Source organism: Madurella fahalii (genome assembly GCF_045866475.1).
Source record: "Madurella fahalii IFM 68171 DNA, scaffold_1, whole genome shotgun sequence".
NCBI lineage: Eukaryota > Fungi > Ascomycota > Sordariomycetes > Sordariales > Madurella > Madurella fahalii.
In genome coordinates, this window is record NW_027263971.1 from 6703732 (window position 1) to 6729684 (window position 25953).

A 25953-nucleotide genomic window follows, 5' to 3' on the forward strand; every position below is an offset into this window, starting at 1 on the left:
AAACAAAGATAAATGAATCAACCCATGATGCTACGCCATGGGGAGCGATGATGAGACAAGCTAACCGCCCCAATGACTGACCGATCGATCAAACCAAACTGAACCAAACCACCACCCGGGGTTCGTAGAGGTAATATTGTGCCGTGATACCGCTTTGCTATGCTGCCGTAAGGATCGTGAAGAATCAGACGCTGATCTTTGTGGACGATAGATGGAAACGGCCTGCCATGGGTCCGGGGAGACAAGGAAACTTCTTTTTTGGAGACAAAAGACTTTGGAAAATAAAAATACACTGCTCTCAAGCATGCTTTAAAGAGCGACCGCCGCAAACGCGACGGCAGCCGCCAGGCCAAAGCTAGTGCCGACACGGCCGACACCAGCAGTAACGATCGGGCGGCCAGTGGTGGTGGTGGGGAACAGGCCGCCGGTGCCAGTGGGCACAGTGAGGGTCGTGCCGCTGGTGGTAACGACCTCGCCGCCACCGTTGCCACCACCGTTGCCACCACCGGGGGTGCCGGTGACGATGGGAGCGGCAGTGATGGGGATAATATCGACGCCGCCCGTGGTGCCCGTGGTGAAGCCGACCTGGGGGACCGTCATGCTGGTGCTGACGGTGACAGTGGTGCTCGAGTTGGGGATGGTCTCGCCGGCTTCGTCAGTGCAAGGAACGACGGTGGTGGCATCCACGATGACGGTCGTGTAGACGGGGGCGACGGTGGGCGTGGCTGTGACGGTAATGTAGGTGGTGACGGTGGCGTCGGTGGCGATGCCGGGGTTCTGGCCGACAAATCCAGCGCAGATGCCCTGGAAGTAGGCAACGGCCTCTGCGATGATCGCATCCGACTCGCCGTGTGCGTAGAAGCATTCGTAGACGTTCTTGACAAAAGCGGCGTCGGGGCAATAGCACGAGGCGTCGGTGTTGTCCAAGCAGCCGACGATGAACATGAAGGTGTTCAGGCAGGACGGGACAACGCTGGGGCAGGGCAGGGTCTCGACAGGCTTGGCCGAGGTGACAACGCCGCTGCTACCACTGGACACGGACGTAGAAGGCGTGACACTCGGGGTGGTGGCGGGGCCGGTAGGCACAGGGACCGTGCTGCTCTCGACGGTGGTCCGAGTCTCGGTGACGGGGCAGATGGTAGTCGAAACGGGGATGGTAACCACCGTGGTGACAACCGAGTTGCCCGGGCAGTCAGGCTTGGTAGGCTCGCACTGGGTGATGGTCTGAGTGCTCGTCGTGAAGATGGTCGAGGTGCTCTGGTAGCTGGTGGTAATAGTCTTGGTGACTGGAGGCACAATGATGATGCTGCTGCTGCTGCTGCTGGTAGTCTCCTCGGCCGGCTTGGTGCTGGTCTCCTCGGCTGGCTTGGTGCTGGTCTCCTCGGCTGGCTTGGTGCTGGTCTCCTCAGCTGGCTTGGTGCTGCTCTCCTTGGGCGGGATGCTGCTGCTGCTGCTGCTTCCCGGCGCAACAGACGACGTGGTGGATTCCTGAGCAGTGGAGGTGCTGGTCTCCTTAGCGGTGCTAGTGTCGCTCGTGGCCTTTGGAGTGCTGGTAGTGGTGGGCTTGGTCTCAGCAGGGACGGTGCTCGTTTCCGAGGTCTTCACCTTATCGGTGGTAGTAGTAACCTTGTCAGAGGTAGTCGACTGGGCAGGCTTGGTGGTGGTCTTGGGAGGCTTGGTGCTGGAAGCGGTGCTGCAGTCGAACGAGACGGTGGGGACCTGGATGCTGCAGCTGGGCTTGGGCTTGCCGGACTGGGGAGGGTAGATGATGGTGACGTTCCTCGCACCACCGCACTGTCGGTTGCGGACGGTAGTACCAGACCTCTTGCAGAAGCTCCGGTGCTTGCAAGTCGAGCCATCGGGCATGTCGTAGTGGAACTCAAGATCGCAGTCAAACTCGGGCTTGACGTGGATCGATCCAAGGGAGAACTTGTCTATCGAAGGGCCGCAGCCAAACGAGGGCGAGTTCCTCTTGTCGGAGTGGCATACGCCACCAATGACCTTCCTGCCGGTGCGAGGGGCAAAGCGGCCGCCTCGACCTCTGCCTCCACCCTCATCCTCGCACTTCCAGCCGCTGAACTTGAAATCATTGTAGTCGAAGAAGTCGCCAAAATCAAGATCGTCAAAGCTGAAGCCAGGCTTCTGCTTGTCGGTACACTCGTTGTCGATGTTGGCAGGGCAGGTGAACGGCGGGGCGTTGCGGAACTAACGACTAGGTGTAAGTCGTCTGATAAGCGCTGGGATGAAAAGGAGGACTACTCACGGTTGCCGTCACCCCAGCCGCGAGGGCAAGAAATGGAACAAATGACTTCATGATGAAGTGTTGCTGCTTGTATCGAAGAACCGGACAAGGAAACGATAAGACTGGATGAATATGGTCTGTATAATGGGCGTACTTCGTGACCTTCCAATGCAGGGAGGTCGAGCACGAAGCGGCCTTGCCAACGAGTGTTACAACGAAGGGTGGAAAGGAAAAAGGCCGAGGCAAAGAAGCGAATGACTTTGCCCCTGTTGGTTCTACGGAAAAAGGAAGAAAGTGTTGAACACGGGCGGGTTGACAAGAGAGGAGAAGGAGGACGACGGAGAGGAGGGTTGGCAGATGTTGTTATACACAACAGCAAGGGGAGCTGAAGTGTACCCTTCAACCCATCCCATTCACCCACACTACCTGGCAAGGGTCGACATGTCGGACAAAGGAACTAGGCCCACGACTGGGACCTGGGTGTGTCCAGGATGTCCAGGAACCCACAGCATCTCTTTGCCCGATGCCATGTCGGAGTAACGTTGGGCCAATGAGAAAGCTCGGCAGTTGAGAGCACTGCCCGAAATGGCAACACTCGAAATTGCAGGTTGCCATGTCTCGTAGGGGAGTGGTCCTCGAGGGCCCGTTTTCTGTTGTAGACTGCGACTGCACGCAACGCCCTCCGCCCTCGCGGTTACCACCCATCAACGAGGGGAGTCCAGTTAGAAAGTTTGGTGGCGCGCGGCTCTCACAAGCGGCAGCGCTGGGCGTGCATGGTTGGTTGACAGGTTGACAGGGTGCGCAAGAAAGTCTGGCCAGGGGGTTGACTGGAGCCACCCAGCCCAATCGGTTACGCCTCTGGCAACAGAAGCGCAGAGAAGCTGTCTTACCCTCCTAACCCCCCTTCCCGCGAAAAAGCAATCGGATAATTCATAAGCTCGCATTGGCGCCCAACTGATTCAACGTCCAGAAGCCACTTGCTGCAAATTTCCTGTACCTGTCAAGTAAGACATCAATACATCAAACGCATGAAGCCGTCGTCTGCCAGATTGTGAGAGTGGGAGCATGACACCCACGAATGGCACCGCTTGAAACCGGCGGCGCCGTGCTCAGCCACATCGATCACGCTACTGCAGGTACGAAGCAGTTGTGCCTTGCATACCGAGCGTAGTAGTGTATTATTGTGCACGGCACCTGGTGATGTGGTGGTTCGGATTTCGGGCCCCGCTGCGTGTGTTGGCCACCGGGCCTGGGCTATGAGAATACGGCTATGCCTAGAAGAGCAATCGCGCATCCCAGCTAGAGATCCCCGCAAAGAAGCGATTCCCGAGAGCGTTCAGCATCCAGGGCCTAGACTGTCCGGCCGAGAACCAAACCCTGCTATCCTACCAACCGAGCGGCGCCCAAGCCCCCGCCACAAGCAGTGGAGGAACGTGTGTTTGCCTATCCATAGGTGCCGACTGCCTACTGCGGTGCCTCGGTCCGGGCGGAGGTAATGTGGTCCGTTGTTCGCCAATGGATGTCAGGTTGAGAGGTGGCCGTTGGGACTTCGGAGTCCGCTACACAGTAGATGCCAGCCATAACGACCGCCAAAGGAGTCTAGATTTTCGGTGTCTGAGCAGCCGCCTGTCGACAGCCAGCGGATGCTCACCGATTCGAGTGCCGCGTTTCAGCAGTTTCCGCTGTTCTTTTGTGGACTGGCGCCAGAGAGTTTCACGTTTCAGATCGGTGGGGCGCTTCCTGGAGGCAAGAGAGTCTTGGCTTTGCTGCAGAAACGAATCAGAGCGAATCACCCTTCTCGGGCCGAACACCACTATCCACCTTGCATTGTCAACCCTGGGCATGCGACTCTGGGACCTTGACCGACCAAAAGTCATGTCAAAGCCAATCTCGCACCACCGCCCACTGCAACGGTGACGACCGGCCGCCACGCGACCTGTGCGCTATCTGTGCCCAAAGGGGATCACGCTGCAGCTGCACTGACTCGCGGAGGCAGCGGGCAGTCGGTTCGCAGGGAGCCGGACAACCCGAGCACTTGCGGGTGCCATCTCCACAAGAGAACAAGAGAGCAAAAGAGCAAGAGAGCAAGAGAGCCTCCGTGTGGGCGAACTTGAGGCCGTCTCATGTGAGCTCCGGCCAGTATACAGGGCCCGCTTGGTCCAATTTTAGCCCGGGCGCCCAAGCCCAGCGCAGACGGCCGGAGAAATTCGGTCGCGCCTTTCAGGCGGGACTGGCCCGATGCCGGCGAATCGCTGCCGCTGTCAGATCGGAAAGATCAGCGGTACGACTTTTGGGCCATGTTGACAACCGCCGCAGCCACGGCTTGATTCGCTACCAACAACAGGCCGTGCCACGACGGGCGTGTCTGAACGTTTCGACAACAAAAAGGTTTCAGATTCTACCGCTCTTTTCTGTGCGCCCGACGGAGCATCACAAACATGTCGATAGAGATTGCATGAAATGCTTCGCAGTAAGGTAGTTAGCGCGGTGATGGCTGGAAAGCCGGGCGAGAACCGCGCTACCCCACAGGCTTCGGCGCCAAGAAGTACCGTCAGGGGGGGGCACGTTTCCCGGTCGAGACAAGTGGTGCAACTATGGGCGGACACGCCCTGTTTCGAGTTGATCGTATTACGAGCCTGCAACGCACGGGCTGCACCGCTCTCCATTAGCAGAACAACTGCCCCTTTCCCAATGCATCGTCAACACCGTTTGATCGTGGACAGACTTGTGGACAGGCTTGTGGATAGCATCGTTTCCATGCACGCGAGAGCTACCTTCGGCATGCGAACGGCTCCTCTTGCAGGATGCTGAGAGAAGATGCCCACAAACATGGTCGTTGCCTGTCGCGCATCACTCGCTTCCCTCGCCCTCTCCCCCCAGACTCCTCCACCCACCCTCTCTCGGCGTTTGAGGGAGCAAGAGAAAAAAATCCTTTACCCCCGTCTGTTCGACGTAAATGCTAACGTCGGAGCTCTCGGCCTGTAACGCACATTCAGTCAAGTAAACCTCAACCACTCGCTGTGGGAGTCTTCCCTCCAACTGTCGGGCCCGAGAGCCCCGGCGCCACAACATCTAAAATACCACAGCACCGAAGCCAGAGGCCATATGCACGACCCCATCCTGTCCCAAAAGTGCAGGGTTAGTATAGCCAAACCCAATCATGGGTCCCTCTAATGGTCGACTCCCGTCAAAGCCGGCGGTGGGACAGGTGGAAAATGTAGTATAAGATAGGGCACGGAGCCGTGTAAAATCCGCGAAGGATGAGGGCTACGTCCTAAGGGCACAACCCGTGGCACAAAAGAACTTTAGGTCCGCACGCAAACAAGTAGGCCGTCAGGAGCGAGGCCCGGAGTCCACCAACAACGAAAGTACACAATCGTCCACTTTTGCGGCGATCCGAAGTGGCGGCGAGCGGCACGTCCCCATCAAGGACATCGGATCAACACAAGATCTTCAACAAACCTTAATTATCCGCATACAAACAAACTAGATGTTGCACGTAAACCTCCGCGTGCTTGTATATTTAACCCCCGTTAACAATACCCTGGTTTGTACACCACCGCCGCCGTCAAAGTAATAATCCACCCCCCTTCCTATTAATACACTTCCCCTGCAATTATTCGTGCGGGAGAGAAGAGGCACAGATGGCGGAACAACTTCGTATTCTTACCACAACCCCCCCTTCCCTCTTTGCTCCCCCCCCCCCCCCCCCAAAAAAACAACTTCTATTCCCACACCGGATATCTCGCAATACCCTGCATTACGATGCAGGGCTGCGGGGTGTATCACCAACCGGATCGACATCCCAGTTGGGTGCCGGGCTCCTGGGCCCCCCGGCAGCGGGCCCGGTTCTCACGGATCCACTGCACCCCCGGCTGTCCCCTCGGACGATCTCGCAACAACCGTTGCCTCCGGTCGTCCCGACGCGCAGGGGAGGGGAGAATAGTAACGGCGCACAAATAACCCCGGCGTAGAGAAACTTCCCATTCTCTGCCTGACCGACCACACGCAGAAGCTCCTTATAGAGAGCGTGGGAATGTTTCTGGACTGAAACTGAATTGGACTAAAAAGAAGCGTGGCGGCAAACACAACCCCCCGAGACGAAATCGGCCCTCATCCCCCAGCACATGGAAATCACGGTTATGCATCCTTCCTCTTTCGGACATTTCTTTGGTAATGGATTCGAGGTTCCCGGTTGAGCCTCGGGCCGGCTCTCTCAAATCGCCTCATCCAAAGCAGCTTAGTCTGGGCTCACAACTCTCGAAATGCACGCCTTGCCTCCAAAACAATCCACCGAGTATATGTGTACCGTTGATGCACCATCCGCAGTCGTCTGCTCGCGTGAATGATATTAGCAAAGTATCCTTGAGATATAGCAGCATGGGCTGATGCTCACATCTGATGCATGTACCTGCGCCATGGATGGTGGGTAGTAAAATTACGTGAAGCCCGAGACCATGTTCTAAACGTACATCGCAAGACGGGGCAACTATCTCGACGGTGCTCCTTCCTCGAAGGACGCAGACCATTGGGACTCCAGGAGGGAGAGCTACAAGGTTTTGATGGACAGCAGAGAACCTACCGTCAACTTTATTCCCGTTATCTACCCCAGTCAAGCGCCATAAATCTCAAATTGCCAACACCAGACAACAAATCATAGATCCCATACTCTACACGCCCCCTACATTTTAACCCAGGTAGCGCTTCGGAATCCCTAACTCAAAGACGGCTCACCCACCGCCTTGGGCCTGCTGGAGTCTCCGAATCCGGTCCTCAGCCGCCCTGGCGCGCCTCTCCCTCTCCAACCTCATCCTCTGCTCGGCTGTCAAGCCCCTCATCTCCTCCTGCCTCTTCTCCTCGGCCGTCTTGGGCGGGCCCGCGCTCAATATCCCCCCCTTTCCCTTGCCCCCTTTCCCATTACCCGCCCCCACCTTCGGCCCCTCGACTTTCAGCCTCTCCTCCTCCGCCTTGCGCCTCTGTTCCTCCCTGCCCTCCTCCTCCTTCCTCTCCCTCTCCGCCCGCTTCTCCGCCTCCTCCCGCCTCAGCGCCGCCGGCACCCGCGCCGCGTCCCAGTCCCATGCCGCCTCGCCCAGCTCGGAGCGGGCGACGCGGAACGCGTCGCGCGTCGCGCGGTCGCCGGCCAGGTCGAAGGCGGTTTTGCCTTCACTGTTGAGCACGGTCGGGTCGGCGCCGGCACGCGTGAGCAGGCCCGTGACCAGCGGCGCCGAGTTTTGGGAGGCGGCGAGGTGGAGGGGGGTTGGCGCGTGGTGGTTCTGCTGGGTGCCGGCCGGTTGGAAGCCGAAGTTGGCGTCGAGGCCGTTGGTGGTGAGGTACGAGAGGAGAGCGGGGAGTTTGGAGCGGCGGATCATGGCTTGGATTTGGTTGGTGTGGAAGATGGCGGTTTCTTCCTCTTCTGTTAGTTTCGGCGGTGCGGGTTTGGATGACTCCGTCTTGGGTTTGAAGGATTTAGTTGCGTCATCGGTAACAGCCGGGGCAGCTTCGGGCTGAATCTCCTTCACTTTGAGACGCGTCAGCTCGATAAAGGCGCGCATGAGTTCATTTTGCGTCGCTCGTCGGGTGCTGAACGGGAAGCCCCTGACGCGGGGATCATTGGCGCGTAGGACCTGGTCGTCGTACGGCCCAAACAACGTCCGTCTATTCGTTGTCCCTGTCGCCCGGATAAAGAGGAGGTCGGACGTATCAATTAGGGCCTTCCAGTCCTTGAGCAGTCCCCGGACATCTTCGACAAGGGCTTGCTCGTTGTATCGACGGAGCGAGGAACCAGCGGAGTGAGCAGCGCCCTTGGCATTGTCATTGGCAGATTGTGAACCGCCCTGCTTCCGGCGAGTCGTGTACCGGTGAAAGGTCTTATGCGCCAGAACAACGGCCTCTCTATTGAGCGGCCCGGTCGACCCATGCTTGCTCTGCTTCGGCGCCAGAGAGACCACCATGGCGGCGAAGTGACCGCCTCCAATCATGCAGAGAAACACGTGCTTGCCATTGTATGGAGGCGGCACGGCATTTCCATCCTTTGCGGGTTTAGGCATCGATATCGGCGGCAACTGCCTCTGCTTGATGGCGTCGATAATAGTGTCTTCCTTGTCTAGCTCCTCTAGAGTAAACAAGGCCCTGTATATCCCGAAATACGTCTTATCCGGCAGTTTCGGAGAGCTGAACCACATCAACGGCGGCCTTCCAGTCCCCCTCCTTTTCTTAGGTTCCTCCTCATCTCCGGCATCGTTCGAGTTGCGTTTGTCGACCAGTGAAGCTTGCTTTTTCAGCAGAGCGGACAGTGTGGTTTCTTTGCGCGATGCGTCTTCCTCCTCGTCGTCGGTATCTGGTGTGTCGGAGCCCGAGATGCTTTCCTCTAGCTCGTCCACTAGCTTCTCGAAATCGGCTTCGGATACGGGTGTGAGGCCATGCAGCTTCTGCTTGAGGTTGTAGTGGTGGAAGTCGGTCTTGAGGTGGTCCCGGTGCTCCTGGACTGTAACAAAGGATAAGCCGCAGAGAGAGCAGGCTTGCGATCCGAGGATGTTATCGGGTGCAGTTGGGGCAGGGCTCTGTCCCCGAGTAGGTGTGGAATCGGCCGACGCATCTTCGAACTGCGCAGGCAGCCCCGCATCCGCCTTAAGCCGAAGCGAGTCGAGAATTTCTGGCGGGAGGCCGTAGAGATAGAGCGGCCGCCGTAGCAGCTCGTCCTGCGTCTTGTCCATGAAGGGTTTGCTGTCCGCTGCACGTGTTGAATGGCCTCGACACACGAGAGGCGAGGAAGCAAAAGCGAAGAATAGGGCTTCGCGGGGTGTTTGTTACTGGAAGCTAGTGGCGGGGCAGCTTTATCGCGTCCGCGTCAGACCGATAAGAGTCACACCGAGCACATCGCACAGGCTCAACACAGCCAGAAATGATAGCAAGTGATGGACTTGGCTTAGCTTCTTGTAGCAGCTTAGCCAGGGAATAGGGCTCAGGGACTTGTTGAAGCGACGCGCTATCAATTCACCTACTTCGCCAACGCTCACCTGGCGCACTGTACAAGCGGAAGTTCATGTAGCTGCGGGTGCTGACCTGCTGGGCGTGAGGTACCGCTTGTCCCTGTTTCTCCACTTTGTTGACCCACAGGCCCAATCAAATCGCATAGGCAAACATGACGGCAGGTGGTCTGAGACCGTTGCGAACAAAATCGGCTCTCAAGTCAGAGCAAAATAGAAGATATGAAGTAGGATATATAATAATAACATTACGGCTGGCCAGATATGCCTCCAGAATAAGTCTTCAGAAGCACCTCACCTGATCCAAGCCAACCCGCCTACACCTTCAGACGACCGTACTCTGTGGTCTATGTAAGGGGTGAGAGATGTAATATGCGTTTTCGTCGGTCAGGATATTTGCAGTCCCGATGTCTTGGAAGACGTATGTAGCCCATCCGTACCAAATGTTCCAATCCGCATCAGTACAAGGAGATAGATCGTGGGCAATCGACCAGCCGCTGCCGCCGCTGCCCAAGGTTGCCAGGTCGCGAACTTCTACTCGTCGTACTGGTATGTGTTGCGCGTGTGCTACCGAATGATTCAGCACCCAGATTCCGTTCTGTAAGATTCACCGCTCCTAATCGTTTGTCATTGAATCCCCAGCTGCCCAGTGCCATCCACCAAGCGGTGTGAGTCCAGGAGTGAGCAAGTCCAACACCCATCCTTTTTGCCATGCCCACAGCAATGGGTGAATGTCCAGAGGAGAAAGGTCCGTATGGGAAAAAAGATGAAAGACGCAATAAACTTCTGAGATGGGTGTTCTGGTGGTCTCGCCACTAGGCAATGTAGCACAGGATAAACACAATGCCGCAGGCCATTGCACTGGGCGTCATGCGGCTGAGGTTCTATATCACCGTGCAGAATGCATTCGGTAGGGACAGGCACCACGCTCGCTGAAGTGTTGTATGTATGATAGTGGCGTTTCATCGGAAGATTGCAGGTGATATATAACAACGCAGGGCCATGGCCTCCTGCATGACCTGAATCAAGGAGGTGAATCTCAAGGACAACAAACCTCCAAAAGCCTCACACCCAACCCTGCAGCCGAGCCCTAGGTTAAGCTGAATTGGTGCAAATCTTGTACAGCGCACAAACCCTGAACGAATCGGGCGGCGTTGCTCTCCACAGTTTGGCACAAGAAACTTTCGATGTATACCCGTGCATGCCGATGTTGCAGGCGAGCAAGGAAGCCTCCCGCAACGCGCCTTGTCTCATTCGTCCCTCACAATGCATGGATCAAAGGTTTGTACTGACAAAACTCTCAGCCGGGATGAATGTTAGTGGCTTCATTTTAAACCATGATCAACTCGTGCTGAACCGGTACGCCGACAAAGACCTACCACCCAACCGGCCAGATTTGTTGTCAAACTGCGGGGTTCGTTGGGATATCGGCCAGCAGGCGATTCCTATCTGCTGCCATCACCATCATTCAGTTCTGGTTCTGGTCCCGTTACTCACTACTAATAATTGGATCAGTTGGGCGAGCGGGTCTCCCCCCTCCCCCCTCCCCCCCTTTTACCAGGGTGCGGCCTAGAGTCCATCTGCATGCCAGGTTGTGTATATAAGGCACCCTATATCCATTTCCTGCTAACATTCTTCAGCATCAAAGCCCTTCAACAGAATCGAAGCCAGTACCGAATCTCTTGGCCTTGCCGTCGTACCCAAGTTGCAGATCGTTCACTCATTCCCCCTTCAACGGTCAGGAACAGCTACTGACAACACTATGGCAGTAATCACAACTTTGACTCTGTTGAACACTCTGATACATCATGGCAAAATGTTCGTCGTGCACCGGTAGCGGAAAGACTACATGCGGAAGCTGTGACAGATCAGGTTCCTCGTCCACCAACGAGACAGGCGCTTGCTATAGCTGCGGCTCAAGTGGCGAAGTGACTTGATCGTCGTGTGGTGGTAGCGGATCAGTGTCAGACAAATAGAGAGCAAGGGGGCCTCTGCAGGATGCCCGGGGACTTCAGAACCGGAATGGATGAGGATGGGCCGATGGAGGCGCGCTGTGGGCAGTTATCACTCGTTTTTCCACTTCATGCTGAGTTTTTCGTGAGGGGAAATTCTATTGCGCGCCTAGTGAGGGAGCACTCATTCACCAACACACCCTCGTTTGGGATGGCATGGCATGGCATCTGCGAAGTCTAAGTGTGACGGCGGTGCCGTTAACAAGATATAATCCACCTCTGGAACTCCAAGTGTTGACTTAAGACGGTAATTCCGGCATTCGTTTCCGGCACTGGTGAAGTTGAGGTGTGGGCCCAACTACCCCCTGAACCTGACGTCCCGGGTCCTGGTTTTTTCGCCATCTACCACCCCACTAGCCTCAAGACGAATTCGTACACTCCCAGGGTGATTGCTGTGGATGGGATAGACCGCACAATGTGCGGCGTGAGGCCACCATAGAGTCCACGCCAACCCTCCTAGGCCCATACGGAGGTAAAGCATTGTATAAGACCCCGTGTATCTTGGTTTTCCACCCATCGCCGGGACTTGCCGGAGCCGAGTTCTTACAACCTATATCCTATGTCAGTTCCTTTTGTGTTTGGCAGGCAATGAGCAGAGGTCTTACCTCATGTGGGTAGGTCATCAGCACTGCAGCAAGCTTAGCCGTCCCTGCTGCGCCGGCGGTGCTCACCCATGTCGCCAACTCGTTCAGCACGGGATCATCCCAGTTCTCGGGCCGCAACGACTCGTGAAAAAGAAGTTTGAACCGCTCGTAGAGCATCAGGTGAAATGCTGTCTCTACCGTGCCCAAATAGCTGGCAGTTAGACCACGATACAGTCCGGGGAGACCATCCTGGCGCAGGACTTGTCGGACGCATTCAAGACTGCCTCGATATTGCCGCGCGGCACCGCCAGCAGCCTGAGATTTGTCAAGCTGAAGTCGTGTTTTCACCAACCAAATCGGATTTGTGGCGGTTGAAGTTGCGATGCCAGCAAGAATGGCAGCTTGAGCATGGACGAATGAGTCGCCCTCTCCTTGGCCGAGTATGGATGCCCCCAAACGCTTGCAATTTCCGTAGACGTAAAACTTGACAGCGGTTGCAGGAACGACAGCAGCAAGACTGGGGCCGAGGCCCCGGAACAGCCCACGCCAGCCCTCCTTGGCTCTTATCGAACCCAAGATACCGAACGTTTCTGCTGTATGATGAAATGGAGTGATTATTAGATGTCGCAGTGTCGCGCCGGTATACTCCGCTGCCAATGTCGACCGCGATGGAAGGCGGTAGAAGTCGGACTGGAGTCGCGTCCGAAGGACATCCAGCGGCGCGGTCACGATCGATGTTGCGATTCCTGCTGACCTGCACCAGATCAGTAAGGTACTTTAGCTGGCAGAACACATTTGTGTGCTGGGCTCCCAACTCACGCCCCAGCCATCATATGGACCGATGGCGGTATGTAGGACGCTTTCATTCCTGCAGACTTAGGAGGCAAAGCTTCGACACCGTCCGCAGCTACTGCTGGTCGTGGCATGGCGATTAACTATGGAGGCGTACGCCGAAGTTACGCAGCTGCGCCACCGTCGACATCGGCGCGTGTGCCAGACACAGCTAGGTGCTCGCGTTGGCCGCGATCAAGTCGAAGTCCGCTTGCAGCGTCAGCGGGCTGCCGGCGCGGCGCTCGTACGCGATGAGCTGCTTGTTCAAGTTGGCGTCGAACGCTTAGATTGGGTTGTGCACTTGGGAGACATCGACACATCGTTGCCCCGTCACTTGATATATTCCACGCGGCAACACCGTGTCTTCAAGCGACCCTCGGTCTTTTCGTTCGGCCAGCAATCTCAGTACGCATCTGTATTTCATGTTGGTGAATTTTGATTGTTCCTGGGTTGTAGGATGCCGATTTTTGATTGCTCAACCTATTCCCCTAGCCCACCACTTCATCCAATTAGAGCTTGCTTCCTGAGCCACATCGTTCGTGGTGTTCATGGTTGTTCGTTGTTATTCTTGGGGGGTCGAAGGCAGGGCGGTGAGGAATGGCACTCGAGAATCGCCGCTACCAAACGTCATGTGATCCCATCTCACGACAGCCATATGACGCGTCCGACGAGATTTGGAGTCTGAATTCCTCGTCAAATACCTTAGTCAGAGGAGGGAAGATGTGTGGAGTCACATCCATCTCGCGGTGGGGATTTGCCTACATACGATCTAAGTTCCTCCGGTGAAACTACATGACATCTAAGGACATTTCCTGAGATACGCAGCAGGTCCCCAACTATCGTTCTCGGTACCCGTATCCTTCCCAATCGACCAGGTATTCCACCCGCCTTCCTTCTCGTCTTCTGTCCACAATGTCCTCAATCTGAAGATACTCATCTCCTTGGCTCCTCGGCGGTAGACATAGTTCTTGAAGAGAGGGTGCACTCCATCGAGGATGTTCCTCCCTGCTGGTAACTTGCGCTGCTGTGTTTCAGGTGTAGGGCCATTTTGTCTATAACTTGTATAAGGGTTCTACGTGAACTGCAGCTGGAAAAGCCGCTACTGTGTCCCACTACTAAGCGCTTAAAGACGGACTGTTTTAAGTAGTCACTCCTCAAATTTGAATGTTCATAATGTAGCCTCAATCATCTTGTGTTCCGAGGTGGATTCCCCCATGAAGACTACCTGAGCTTGGAAATGTAGCTCTGATTTTAGCGGCGCTTCTAGCTTAGGTTGGTGGTCTTTACTAAGTCTGCAGTGATTGGGCGCTAGTACACTACAGACAGATCTACCGCTTAGGTACTATTCTACAGGTTGTTAGGGCCGAAGTGCTTAACCTACTAATATTGGGTTTCCCTCCTAGCAGCCGGACAGCGCGCTCTTCCTTGCCCTACTTAGCGTTTCTTCTTACAATAGGAGAGCAGTTCTCCTTCTCATCAGTACCACAACACCGACGACGGTTGATATCGTGCCAACGGTCGACCTGGCCTTGGCCTGTAGACAGCTACATAAACGGGCCGGCATTAGCCAGCTCACATTCATCGTCGCCCTCATTATCCGACATCTCTTTGGTATGCTTGCCTGTCTCTGGTGTGCTTGCAGCTGCACGACAGGACCATCCAACATGACTTGGTTCCGATCTTTCTGAATCGAGAAGCGTTGAGACGAGTGATGGAGGGTATCCATATCTCGCTGCCTTGGTTGGTCATGATGGCTCAATAAAACACGATAAGCTCAAGTTCCGATTCACAGCACCAAAAGTAAGGACGGCGATTTAGCGACATCTTGCTATCAATATACTCAATCTCCTGACCGAAACAGCAGACACTGGCACTAGATTCTTGAGGCTGCTGAAGACAGTGCTGTTGGAGACGTTCGGCAGCGCCGAATTCCAAGTTATCGGGAATGTCAAAATCCGGATGTATTGTTCAGATACTTTTCTTGGGATGCGCGATTGGGTTGGGGTAACTTCTGAACAGACCCTTACCGTGGTCCAGAAGACACTGGCCGGGAAGGAGGGAGCGGCCAGGCGGCTAAAGAACTCACCTAGCCATGGCATAGCTGGGTAACGTTTTGCGATTGAGGGAGCCAGGTCGGCGGCTATGATGGAGATTCAGGTATATTGTTGTCGGAGACCTAGTGTCGTGCCATGTGTTCACGTTGAGGTGGCAAGCGGGCGTCTTGGTCCGCAAAAGTGTGGCTGGTATGAAGAAACGACGGGCATTTCAGAGCCATCTTGACGAGATTTGCCAAATTGAAGTGTGGTCTCCATCTGACGACGCGACTCTGAGGCACCAAGGATATGTCTTGTGATTCATGATTCATAGCGTTCTTTCATACCTCATCCTCTGGGAATTTATGGAGGACAGGGGCCCACGGTGGTGGGGACTCCGAACGGGATGACGTCAATGCCCCTGTCGCAAAGATCCCAATTACGTGGAAGGCGCACGCCCCGGCCGTTTCGGCCTTCTGTATTTGTTACAGTGTCAAACCGTTGTTTTTGGCCATCTTCTTCTGGATTTTGCTCGCTGCTCGCTGCCCAAGGCTACTCGCGGGACGAAGACCCAATCTCCACCCCTCGTTCCAAGGGTCTTGCCCTCCAGCGTTGAAGGATCCACAGATGTCCCAAAATTTCGGTGAGTCTCGCTATTCGGCATGATCATGCCACCAGCCAAAAAATACCTCGAGAAAACTTTTGTTTTCTCGCTCGATTCTCCCCATCGGAAACGGCACGAGCTGTAAATAGTGCCCTCAGCGTCCTTGTTGCGCGGCGTCCTTGGTAAGAGAACGCGATTTTCAAGTTAAGGATGCAAATTGAGGTAGATACATATCTAGCGTACTTGCGATTTGCGGCTGTATCCCCACTCGAGGTGCGACGGACATGCCCTAGTGCTTGGGGAACTCCCGAAAAGGCACGCCGCATCCCGATCATGATCTTTTTCTTTTTCTTTTTTTAATTAGCGTATTATTATTATCGCTCGCAATCTCGCTGATGTGAGGGCCTCGTCAAAATCGATCACGCGGAGCAATGACGGGAAATACCGGCGGAACTCCAACCTCACAAACCGTGGAATCCCCTTCCTCCTCACACTGCCAACGAATGATGTAACGTAGATGACAGTCCCACCTCAACTTGTTCCTGAACAAATTGATAAGCAGGGAAAATCTTCTAGAAGCAGCAGACGGCACGCCAAGCTCCGCCAGCTTGATTTTGATGGATGAACTAACGTTTTGCGACCGAAGAGCGAGAACGAGCGAGCAAGTCACGATGAATCAGCGTTGCGCGGGCACGTGCGGCATATCGGCCACGATTGGATCCAAACCGAGCAGCGTTGGAGCATCATGTTTCCCGGAATGAAAGATGCTACAGAAAATGGATCAGAAATACTGGGAGTTGCCTACCCCTCTCATGCGCTGTGGACGAAAACGCCTGATTCTAGGCCAGATTAGGCTATGGGGTTGGCGACCGTCGTTCTCCGTTAGCCGTCGGCCATCCGTCTCGTAATTGATGGAGAACTTTGGCGCTGGAGAGATGCTGCTCACATGGAAGGCCTGCAACTCTAAGCGCGTATGGATGTACTGTACAACAGTATACAACCAGCTAACTATCGGTGAGGCTAACGTATTGGCCTGGGCTGTTCGCGGTGCAGGGGGCTAAGGATTTGATGATTCACCGCTCGGCCGGGATACCTCGTCGCATATTCGGATTCCCGCAAAGTCCCTGCATTGCATGTTTGGAGCGTGCCTTCGAAGCGTGCGAATCGAGAATTGGGTGGCGCATCCGACGAGCTCTCGATCTCTGTCGTCACTTGTCGTGGGTTCTTCTGTCTTCCCGTCTTCCGTTGCTTGCGTCTCCCCCCCCACCCCCCCCCCCCACCAGGATTCGGCAACGGCTAGCCATAGGGCCCGACCCGTGCACGCAGCTGCCAAATGTCTCCGACAACCAGGACGTCAAGGCACTCCGTCAAACGGCAAAGCCAAATGGAAGCTTGTCCTTTTTGTTGGTGTCCTCGCCCAAGCTTCAAGTGCGGGTAGCATGCTGTGCGTGCCGTTCACGCCATTGTTCAGTCCGTTGCAAACCCGCGGTGGAGCGGGGCCGGCATCAACGCCGACCCGCTTCGAGGTATCGTGTACTCTCAAGTACCCACCAGTACCACAAACCGCATTCGGCCCCTTTCGCCTTCACTCCTCGATTTGCGTCCGTTTAGGATCACTTTGCTGCAACCTCTATCTGGCACAAGCCTCAGTGCTCTTGGACAAGCGTACTGTACTCTACCATTCTCGGTAGATACGCTTCCTGCCACTTCAGTGCGGATACTCGTCGTCCCAATAAGCATCACCTGCTTGATCAAGCGCACCGGGCCGACGGCTCTCCTGCACTTGTCAAGGCCGAGTCGTGGCCATCGGCTGAGGGTAGCAGCCTGTCCTGCCCATGACATGCCACCAGCGACGCCCTAGGACAGGTGGCCCTGTTCTACTGCGTATTGCCCCTCTCTTTTCTGCTCGCTCCCGGTTTCGGGGCGTGCAAGTAGATGGGGAATGTGGGAGTGGGTTAGAGCTCTAGAGCCTGCACAGATTGACGAAGCGTGCGTTGGGATGATAAGGTGCCAGGAAGTGGCAGCGCAAGTCATTTCCTAATCATCAGAACGTCAGCCTGTCCGGAATCAGAGGTACAAACCCCACCGGTCCCGAGTCCACCCATCTTTTCGATCCAGCAGTGCGCGCCTCGGACATAACGAGACGCCGACCACAGCCACGGGCCACGCAGAGATGGACTCGGGAGTACTCGAGGTCCCCAGAGAAATTAATTCCGCCGCCGAGCAAGGGTCGTTTTACCTCGCTAAACCCGTTCCTACAAGCGCTCGAGCTACAGTACCCATGTCCTCCTGACGTACTTGGTGCAGTCCACACTGGGCGGCCCATCCTCGCAGCCCTGCGCCCACATTATTAATCACGGCTCCCAATCCCTTTTATGCGCCCCCGTACAGTGGACGGGTACACTGAGTAATCTTAGACGTGTTGCTTTCAGGGCGCTTTATACATCTGCTGGGCCGCCCCTCCTCGGTCACCGAAGTTGCACTTACACCCTGAGCTAGACATTTGCCCCCGACTTAAATGAACCTCCTCATATACTGGCCTTGTATCCCAAGCCTGTGACATCTGTTGATCCACGATGGGCAGTCTCCCTACCCCTCCAAATGAGGAGCTCCTCAGGAGCCAGGCTCTTAAACGTCAGCACACCGTCCCCAAGCCCATCAAGACCGGATACCGGGTGGCCAAGCGGACGGCTACACATGGCCAACCCCAGACCCCGACCATCGACAGTCACTCGCAACACACAGATGGGAGGCACAAAAGAGTATGGAAGGCTTGTGAGAGGTGTAGAATGAAGAAGACAAAGGTATTTCGATTCCGCCAAGACACAGCTATCTCGCCCGTCGGAAATCCTCCCCTATCCCCGCTAACCCCCCCTCTCTTTCACCATCGGGCTTCTCCCGCTAACATGGTGCAGTGCGATGGGGAATTCCCCTGCAAGAGGTGTAAAGATGACGGGCTGGTGTGCACCGCTGGGGCTCGAAAGAAGACTGAGTATAAGCAATTACCACGAGGGTATGCCGAGGTGTTGGAAAACACCCAGTTTGCCTTGGTCGCCACAGTGCAGAAGCTCTTCTCGATGGTGCGGAGTCAGCAGCCGTGGGAGTACGGAGAGCCCGAATTAAACGACCGGGGCCAGCCCGTTATCCACGACATTGCGTTTAAGCTCGGCTGCCTACGACCCAACAGCGACATGGATCTCCCGGTACATTCAATATTCCCCGAGGACGAGGCAGGACTAGCCGAGTTGGCCAGGCAGTTGGAGGAGCAGCAAAAGGAGGAGGGCTCGCAGAACAACAACAGCGGCAATGGCAATGGCAACGGCAACGGCGGCAGCACCAGGCAAGAGACAGAACCGAACTACAACCGGACGGACCGCGCCGGCTCCTCGACCGCTTCGGATCCCGATTACTCAGAACTCGAGCAGGATTACCGGAAGGTGGCCTTTGGCACAGCGACGGCCGTCACCATGTCGCCGGCGAGCGTCTGCTACGGCGATTTCGACATTGCCCCTCCGACACACTCACCCAGCATACCGAGTGCTTTCATGTGGAGCTCACAGGACTACAGCACACAGCCTTACATCTCCGAAGGCGCGCCATACTTGGACATAAACATGGCCCTGCTGAACCGGAGGCGGCTCGAACCGAGTCTCGACACGATTAAGCCCCACGCACTGTCGTGTCCACACCCCGAGGCCATGCTGGGGACGCACGATCCCATGACCCCCATGATGTATCCGGGGTATTATGATTAGGGTTTGGTGGCGGTTGGACGGATTGCTGGGTGGCTTAGAAGAAGTTGCGACATTGAACAAGTTGGGAACAAGGGTTGGGGTAGGGTACAGACCGGGGGGAGGGGGGGGGGGGGGGATGGCGACACAGGTGGCAAGGCATGGTAAGGAGTTATGGCGCAGCAGCGGGAAGGCGCCCGCTTGTATTAGACAATGGTATGGGGGAAGGCTCCGGGATTCGGATGACGAGCTGTATGACTACGGATGAAAAGACCCTTAGGTGGGCTGGAAGGCTCCGGGATACCGTCCCTTCATAATTTTGGATAACCGTTACTGTTAGGCAAAGACCCTGAACCATCCGCTGCTTCCAACGCAAGGCACATGTGTAGCGCAGACACAAACCCACACAGAGACGCACAAACAAACATACCTTACTCAACAACCACGTTCTCTTGTTTACACGCCAAGCGGTGACCGGTGTTGATACCGGATTGGAGAGTGAAACGTGGAAGCCCAAAGAGCGTATACGTAATCGCAGGGTCGGGCAGAGATACGCATGGCATCCTTTTCAGCAATTGGAATTCGAAACATGCGTGCACTGCCTCAGTGCCAGCGGCGGGCGGGGGGGGGTAGGGGGGGAGGGGTCAGAACAAGCGGCAAGATGGGAGCCAGGGGGGGTTGCTCAGTTCCAGTAAAGTCACCGGGAAAGTACCCGACCCCGTGGAATTGGAGATTGATTAGACGGTGATCGCTCCTAGGTGCCTGTCAGCTTGGGCTTACTGGCTTCGCCCAAAGGACTGCTTGGACTCTGTCATGCTCAGCACAAAAGTACTCGCCAAGCTGCCCTTAGCGACAGCCAAGGCGACCAACGGATGATGAGCCCAGGTTCGATGGAATACGTAGAATACGAGAACCCTTGCCAGTTAGTCCTGCCATCGTCCTTCCCTTTCCGGCAAGAATACGCGCTTAATTGCACCCCAAGAGTTGTCGTCGTCATGCTCAGATTAGCAAAGCCACAGTTGGTAATGTCCTGCTCGCGGCTGCGTACGCAGTACACGCACAATTCCATAACACGATGGACGGCGGCACAGGTCAGGGCGGAATTGGGAACACGGCTTCGTTCCCGGCTCACACTGGTTTGGCTCGATCTTTCGAGATGAGCTTCGTCATGCGGCGGTGTTGGGGCCAACGACACGGGAGGAATCCATCCCATCAGGGGGGAGACGGCAAACAGAGTTTGGCCAAGAAAAGGGCGTTGGAAGTGGGCCCCGAAGACAAACTTTGTCGGCAAGCTTCCAATGCGTCGTGCCATGGGTCAGGATCCTGCACCTCGTGGCCGCCTCTTGGCGACGGGGTCGGGATCTCGAGCACTACCTGAAGTTACCGATATTCCGAATGCCTGAAGCTCGCGGAGCGGGGATCACTCCGAGCCCCGGTGGACCCCGCGCGGCCTGAAAACCTGCCCTGAAAGTTTGGCCGGGGCCCGCGGCCGCGAAGGAGTTGCAACAACGTTACTGTAGGCTCGTCATTCATGCTGCCCGCCCTTCCTCGCTCGCGAGCTCCAACACAAGCGCAGCTGCCAACTGATGGGCGGTGAGAAATACAAGCCTCACAGCCATCGCCCCCCTTGCGGCGGCCGCTGTGAGAATGGGAATCGGACAAAAGGCCGAACCGCTTCGGCGATAAAACCCCGTCCCCCAAACTACAGGGCCTCGTTCAACCGTTGTCTTGCCCAGTGCGACGTCGCACAGCGCTGAAGCGGCCCGCGTAGAGCTCACAAGACCTGAGATATTGTTACCCTACATAGTATTTCGCACCAGCAACGACTGGACCACACAGATGCTTGACAGATACAATATAACCCTTCTCGGCTCGCCGATACAAGGGACAAGCATGGGCGGTATGCAGTGAGGCGGCGAGGCCCCGAGGAGGAAAGCGAAACAAAACGCGAGCCGAGGCTGGGGTGGGGGAGGGCAGTTGGCCCCACCGCAGCGAATCCCGGATTTAAGTCCGGCCAAACAAGGTAAATTCCGTGCTGCGATGAATCATCCTGAGAGAGGGAATTTGCAGGGCAAGGGACATGGCATCGGGGATCCAGCCAGTCAAGTCGACGCATTTTGCTCGGGGGGGGCATCAGCCGGTTAACACCGAGGTCCCACGTGAGGCAATGCGAACACGGCGATCGCCAGCAGGGCGAGAGCATAGTCAGGAAACGAGAGAAATTTCAGAGAACTGACAAGACTCGATCCTTGTCTTAGCCGGCCAACAAGGTCCCCAAAGGGAGACGTACCCCTGTTACGGTTAGACATTTTTCAGTTGACTCCCACATATGAGAAATGTGGAATCGAAGAGGAGACGACTCGAGAGAGACAAACACAGAGAGAGAGAGAGAGAGAGAGAAAGCGGAGGACGGGTCCGGTGCTGAGGGGCTCGGACCGGGACAGCGGCGCCAAGGCTGGTCGTTGCACGGCGTCCAGGCCGTTTCCGCCAACAGAGGCCGGAAAATTCAGACCGTGAACTCGCGTGAACTTGACAACTGACAACCGAAACGGAAACGCCCACAGTCGGCCCACCCGTACCGAAAGCGGGAAAAAGCGCTACTGCAGTGCGTAGTCAGGCGTAAGCAGGTCTCCCCATGCCCAAGTCGGCTAGGCACCGTAAGCAACGACGGACGGGCCGACAAAGGTTACTCACTGCCTGGAGGGGACGGAAGATGGGATGGTACTACTGTGCATAGGTTGTCTCGATCGACAACTTCGAGTTGCCAAATCGAGAAAGCGAACCACCCAAGGCGCAGATAGACAGAGAGGAATGACATGTCGTGACCTCGAGCAACTTTTAACCTTGTGTAGCGTTGGCTGCTGCAGTATCCCTACCTCCTTTTTTCTATTCTAGGAGAGAAACTGACAACAACCCTTGGCAGTTCAACAGGGATTCTGAGCCTGCAAATCAAGTGAACACTTCAAAACCGCTCATCAGCAATCAGAGTTCAGAACAATACCTACTGTACAGTAGCGCCCCCGCTGCTAGGCACACCGCTTCACGACGACATAAACTCATCCAGCAAGGATTTCACCTGCAAATAACCCAACCACCCAGTCACACAAGCTCTACATACAGTACGACCCCTCCCGTTATCTCCCAATCACGACCAGAACCGACGGTCAGAGTAACAGCCAAATGCTGGCTTGAGAGGTCCGGGCACGGGGTATGCGTGAATTTGTCAGCCCTTGCGCCCTATTCAGAACTACCGACCGTCCGATCATGCACCCTCTCTCGTCCGAGCTGCGTTGGGATCAAATCATCGCGGGAGGAAGCAGCTAGGTGGTGAATAAGCCCCGTCACATCTGGTCATGTCGATCCCGCCCGTGTGTCCGTCAACTTACTCGGCAGAAGAGTTCAGAGGTTCATTTCGATTTCTTTTTCTTTTTTTTTTTTTTTTTTTAAAAAAAGCGTTTGTCCATCAGCCTAATAAAAAACTCCTCAGCTTTGCAAGTAAGCGGGTACCGTACCTGCGGGCGTTTGTTGAGATGGGATGGTGGCGCTCGAGGCGGACATGAGGCGTGCGGGGTCCGTGTCAGATCGCGGATGGGGGAAGGCGGGGGGCGCCAACAGCGCGGCCAAGGAATTCCTTCCCACCCACACACAGCACTTCGGGTGCCAGTCCCTTGGTGATACCTCCTATTACAATGTATCCTGTCGTCTGCTGTGTAGCATTCGGCAGATCGACTGGCGCTCAGGGGAAAGCCGCGGTTTGTTGAGCGGGTGAGATGCGCACCCGGCCTTTGCTTAGTACTGTACCTGCCTAGGTTTTCGACCTTTAGTTTACGTAGGTAAGTACTGTAGTACCGAGTACGTCCGGTAGACATGGCGAGTGACCCCGACAGTTCTTCAGGGTAAACCCATTAGGCTTCCTAAGATGTGTGGCGCACACACAAACAGCGAGCGTAACGCAGGGGAAATCTGTACGCCCCCCAAATTTCCATGGACGACGCACAAGTGGTATATTTCCTGGCCAACGAAGAGAAAAAAAGAGAATCCTCCTGCCAGCCAACCGACCAACCAACCAACCAACCAACCAATTTCTCCAATATCCCAACGCTTCGTTGCCTCGAAATTACCAACAGACAGAAAGCTAACGCCCCCCCTTAATATGTGCCAGAGTGCGCTCACCGATGGATATCCACCCGCGCCACCCTCCGCACATCGTCGGGCATGCGGACGATGCACAGGGCGGCGCAGAACTCGCCCCACTCGCCCTTGGTGGCCTCGCGGACGGCGTCCTGGAGGTCGCGGCCGTACTGCTCGCGGAACGCGCGCTTGACCAGCGCCATGTGCGCGGCGTCCCAGTGATAGCGCACGAGACGTGAGATGAGCAGCTCGCGGCGCAGCTCGTCGCGCCGCGACGCCGTCAGCGCGTGGTGCAGCAGCATGGCGTCGCGGACCGGCTTGTTGATGACGCCGTTGAGGATGTGCGCGAGGACTTCGCCCTGATTGGAGCGGAAGAAAAAGAAAACATCAGTAAGTTTGTCTTTATGCGGTGACAAAAAGGGGAAAAAAAAGGGGGGGGGATTTGGGGGGGGGGGGGACTCACCACCAGATTCCCGCTCTTCCGCAACGCGTCCTTGGCAAAGTTGGCCCCCTTATACCGCTCCCTATACTCCCGCAGCACCTCGCGCAGGTGAGCGTCGCTGCGCTGCGTGACAATCTCGATCATGAGGCTCTCGCCGCCGCGCTCGCTCCCCACCGCGCGCCAGAGCTGCTTGGCGTCCTCGACGACGAGGTCGTGGTCGATGCGGGCGGGCCGGCCGTACCCGTCCACCTCCTCCATGCGCGTCTCCTCGAGCACCATCAGCACCGCCTTCTTGAACTTGTCCTCCTTGAGCTCCGTCTTCATGCACTTGACCAGGCTGTTGCCGTACTTCTTGTCGCTGAACCCCTCCTTGATGGCCCGGATCTCGTCGTTGGTCCGCCCCATCAGCGCCTCGATCAGCAGCTCGCGCCGCGTCTTGTCGCCGTGGTACCAGAAGTTGGCCCAGTACGCCTCGCTCTCCCACCGCCCCAGCGCTGTCGCGTAGCACACCTTCATGAGCGTCGGGTCCTCGTCCTTGAGCCGCGCCCGGATGTGCTTGGCCACGTTGACGCCCTTGCGCTCCCCGCCCCCGCTCCCGGACGAACTTCCCGTCTTGACTAACCGCTTGTACTCGGTCCGCAGTTCCATGACCTGCTCGTGGGTGAGCCCGGGCAGGATCTCAATGAGGGGTTCCGTCTCAGGCGCCCGCCGCTCGCCCTTCAGCGCCTTGGCCAGGCGGGCCGCGTCGTCCACGGGGTCGTGGAACCGCGCGCGGCGCGCCGAGCGTTTGGTCTTGTCCCGCTCGTCGTCCGAGGCGATGGGCGAGAGCGCTTCCAGGACTTGGACGTTGGTCGTGGGTAAGAGGAGTGGGGATGGCATGGGCGACATGGATTGGTAGGTGCCGTGGTAGGCTTCGAGCAAGGGGGAAGGCGGCGCCGACGAGAGGGACAAGGAGGCCGAGTGGTGCGGGGTCTGCACGCTGAGCGTGGACATGCGGCCGGTCGGGGGCTGCGGGGAGCGGTCGCGCTTGATGGCCGGCTTCATCGTCCCGCCGCCGCCGCCGCCGCCCGGACCGGGGCTCGGGGCTCGGCCGCCCGGCCGGACGGTCGGGTCCAGGTAGGTGGCGCTGTACCGGGCTTCCTCGGGCATTTCGTATTCCCATGGCTTGGGTTTGGCGTAAACGTAAGTGGGAGTTGGGGGCGACTCCGCTGCGACGTACTTGGAGGGGCCCGGGAGCTTGCCGTAGGCGAGGTCTTCCTCGAGCTTCTCCTTTTTGCGGCGGCGCTCGCGTTCCTTGCGCTCCCTGGACGATTCGCGCTCCTTGTCGCTGCGGAGGGAGTCGCGTGACTCGCGCGGCGAACCGGGCGGCTCGGCCGTCTTGATCTGGGTGGCGTACTTTTGGGGGAGATAGAGGCTCTCGCGGCCCCGTGGCTTCTCACGATCTGAAGAGGGGGAATCCCGGTCCCGATCCCGATCCCGATCCCGGTCGCGCTCCCTGTCGTAGACGTACTGGACCTCGCGACGAGCGTCTGCGTACGGATCGTCGGCCGGCTTCCCGCGCGGCGGTCCGCGGTAGTGGTCATCGCCGTCCGCGGCGACGCCGGACGGCCACTTGGACAGGCGCTCGTACTCGTAGGCGGTGGACGAGGGGTCACGGTAGGCGTCTGTGGAGCTCGGGTACGGGACGGCATCGACGATATTAACCGAGGCCGGGCGGGCGCGGCTGCGGTCGCGGCCCTCGTCGTCACGACGGCCCGAGGGTGAGCGGGACCGGCCGCGCCGGCTGCTGTCGTCAACCTGCAACGACATTTCGGGGCCAATTCGATCCTTTGATTTGTGCCTTGCAGATGAGCCGCGCCGGGCCTTACTTATAGCAGTGAAGTGTTTTGCTTCAAGGTAGCACACGCCACGGGATTCCGGAGGAGACCCTGGAATGCGGGGTGACGCTTGACTCGTCGAGCTCGATGCCCAAAGACCCGCTCGGGGTTAAAAGAAGAGGGGTTTCGTTCTTGGCACACACTAGACGAGTTGAGGACAACGCCGTCGGCAAGATGGCTTCCTGCGGGATGTGGGAATCCTCCAGACAGTGGATATCTGGTCTTCTTTAAGCTCGCAGCACGATCAAGACGCCAGCGGCCGCAGAGAAGAGGGAATCGTGGAGCCTGGAAGGGGAGAGAGAAGGCTGAGGCACAGCAAGGCAGGGAGTGAGGGGGTTGGTGATTGGGCTGAGGCAGCTGGGTCTGCATGACAGCCATGAAACAGCATGGTGAGTGTGGATCCCGACCAGACGTTCTGCTGATGCCTGCGATAGGCCAAGATGAGATTACAGGTGAGGGCGCCGGCGGCGGCCACCTGCA

At 56.8% G+C, this 25953-nt stretch overlaps 4 protein-coding genes across 4 annotated transcripts; 1 reads left to right on the forward strand and 3 right to left on the reverse strand.

Moving 5' to 3' along the window:
* Nucleotides 1-309: 309 nt before the first annotated feature.
* Nucleotides 310-2314, reverse strand: MFIFM68171_02006 (uncharacterized protein; the record flags this gene model as incomplete). The annotated part of the gene is made up of 2 exons (XM_071057428.1): nt 310-2205; nt 2264-2314. 2 exons carry the CDS (start codon nt 2312-2314, stop codon nt 310-312), a joined length of 1947 nt encoding a protein of 648 aa, XP_070913529.1.
* A 4658-nt stretch (nt 2315-6972) lies between these two features.
* MFIFM68171_02007 (uncharacterized protein) lies at nt 6973-8955 on the reverse strand (the record flags this gene model as incomplete). The annotated part of the gene is made up of 1 exon (XM_071057429.1): nt 6973-8955. The coding sequence occupies one exon, from the start codon at nt 8953-8955 to the stop codon at nt 6973-6975; it is 1983 nt and encodes a 660-aa protein (XP_070913530.1).
* An 8913-nt stretch (nt 8956-17868) lies between these two features.
* FCR1 (Fluconazole resistance protein 1) lies at nt 17869-19047 on the forward strand (the record flags this gene model as incomplete). The annotated part of the gene is made up of 2 exons (XM_071057430.1): nt 17869-18096; nt 18208-19047. The coding sequence occupies 2 exons, from the start codon at nt 17869-17871 to the stop codon at nt 19045-19047; spliced, it is 1068 nt and encodes a 355-aa protein (XP_070913531.1).
* Nucleotides 19048-23192: 4145 nt separating this feature from the next.
* MFIFM68171_02009 (uncharacterized protein) lies at nt 23193-25405 on the reverse strand (the record flags this gene model as incomplete). Its single annotated transcript, XM_071057431.1, has 2 exons — nt 23193-23513; nt 23618-25405. The coding sequence occupies 2 exons, from the start codon at nt 25403-25405 to the stop codon at nt 23193-23195; spliced, it is 2109 nt and encodes a 702-aa protein (XP_070913532.1).
* Between the last annotated feature and the right edge of the window lie 548 nt (nt 25406-25953).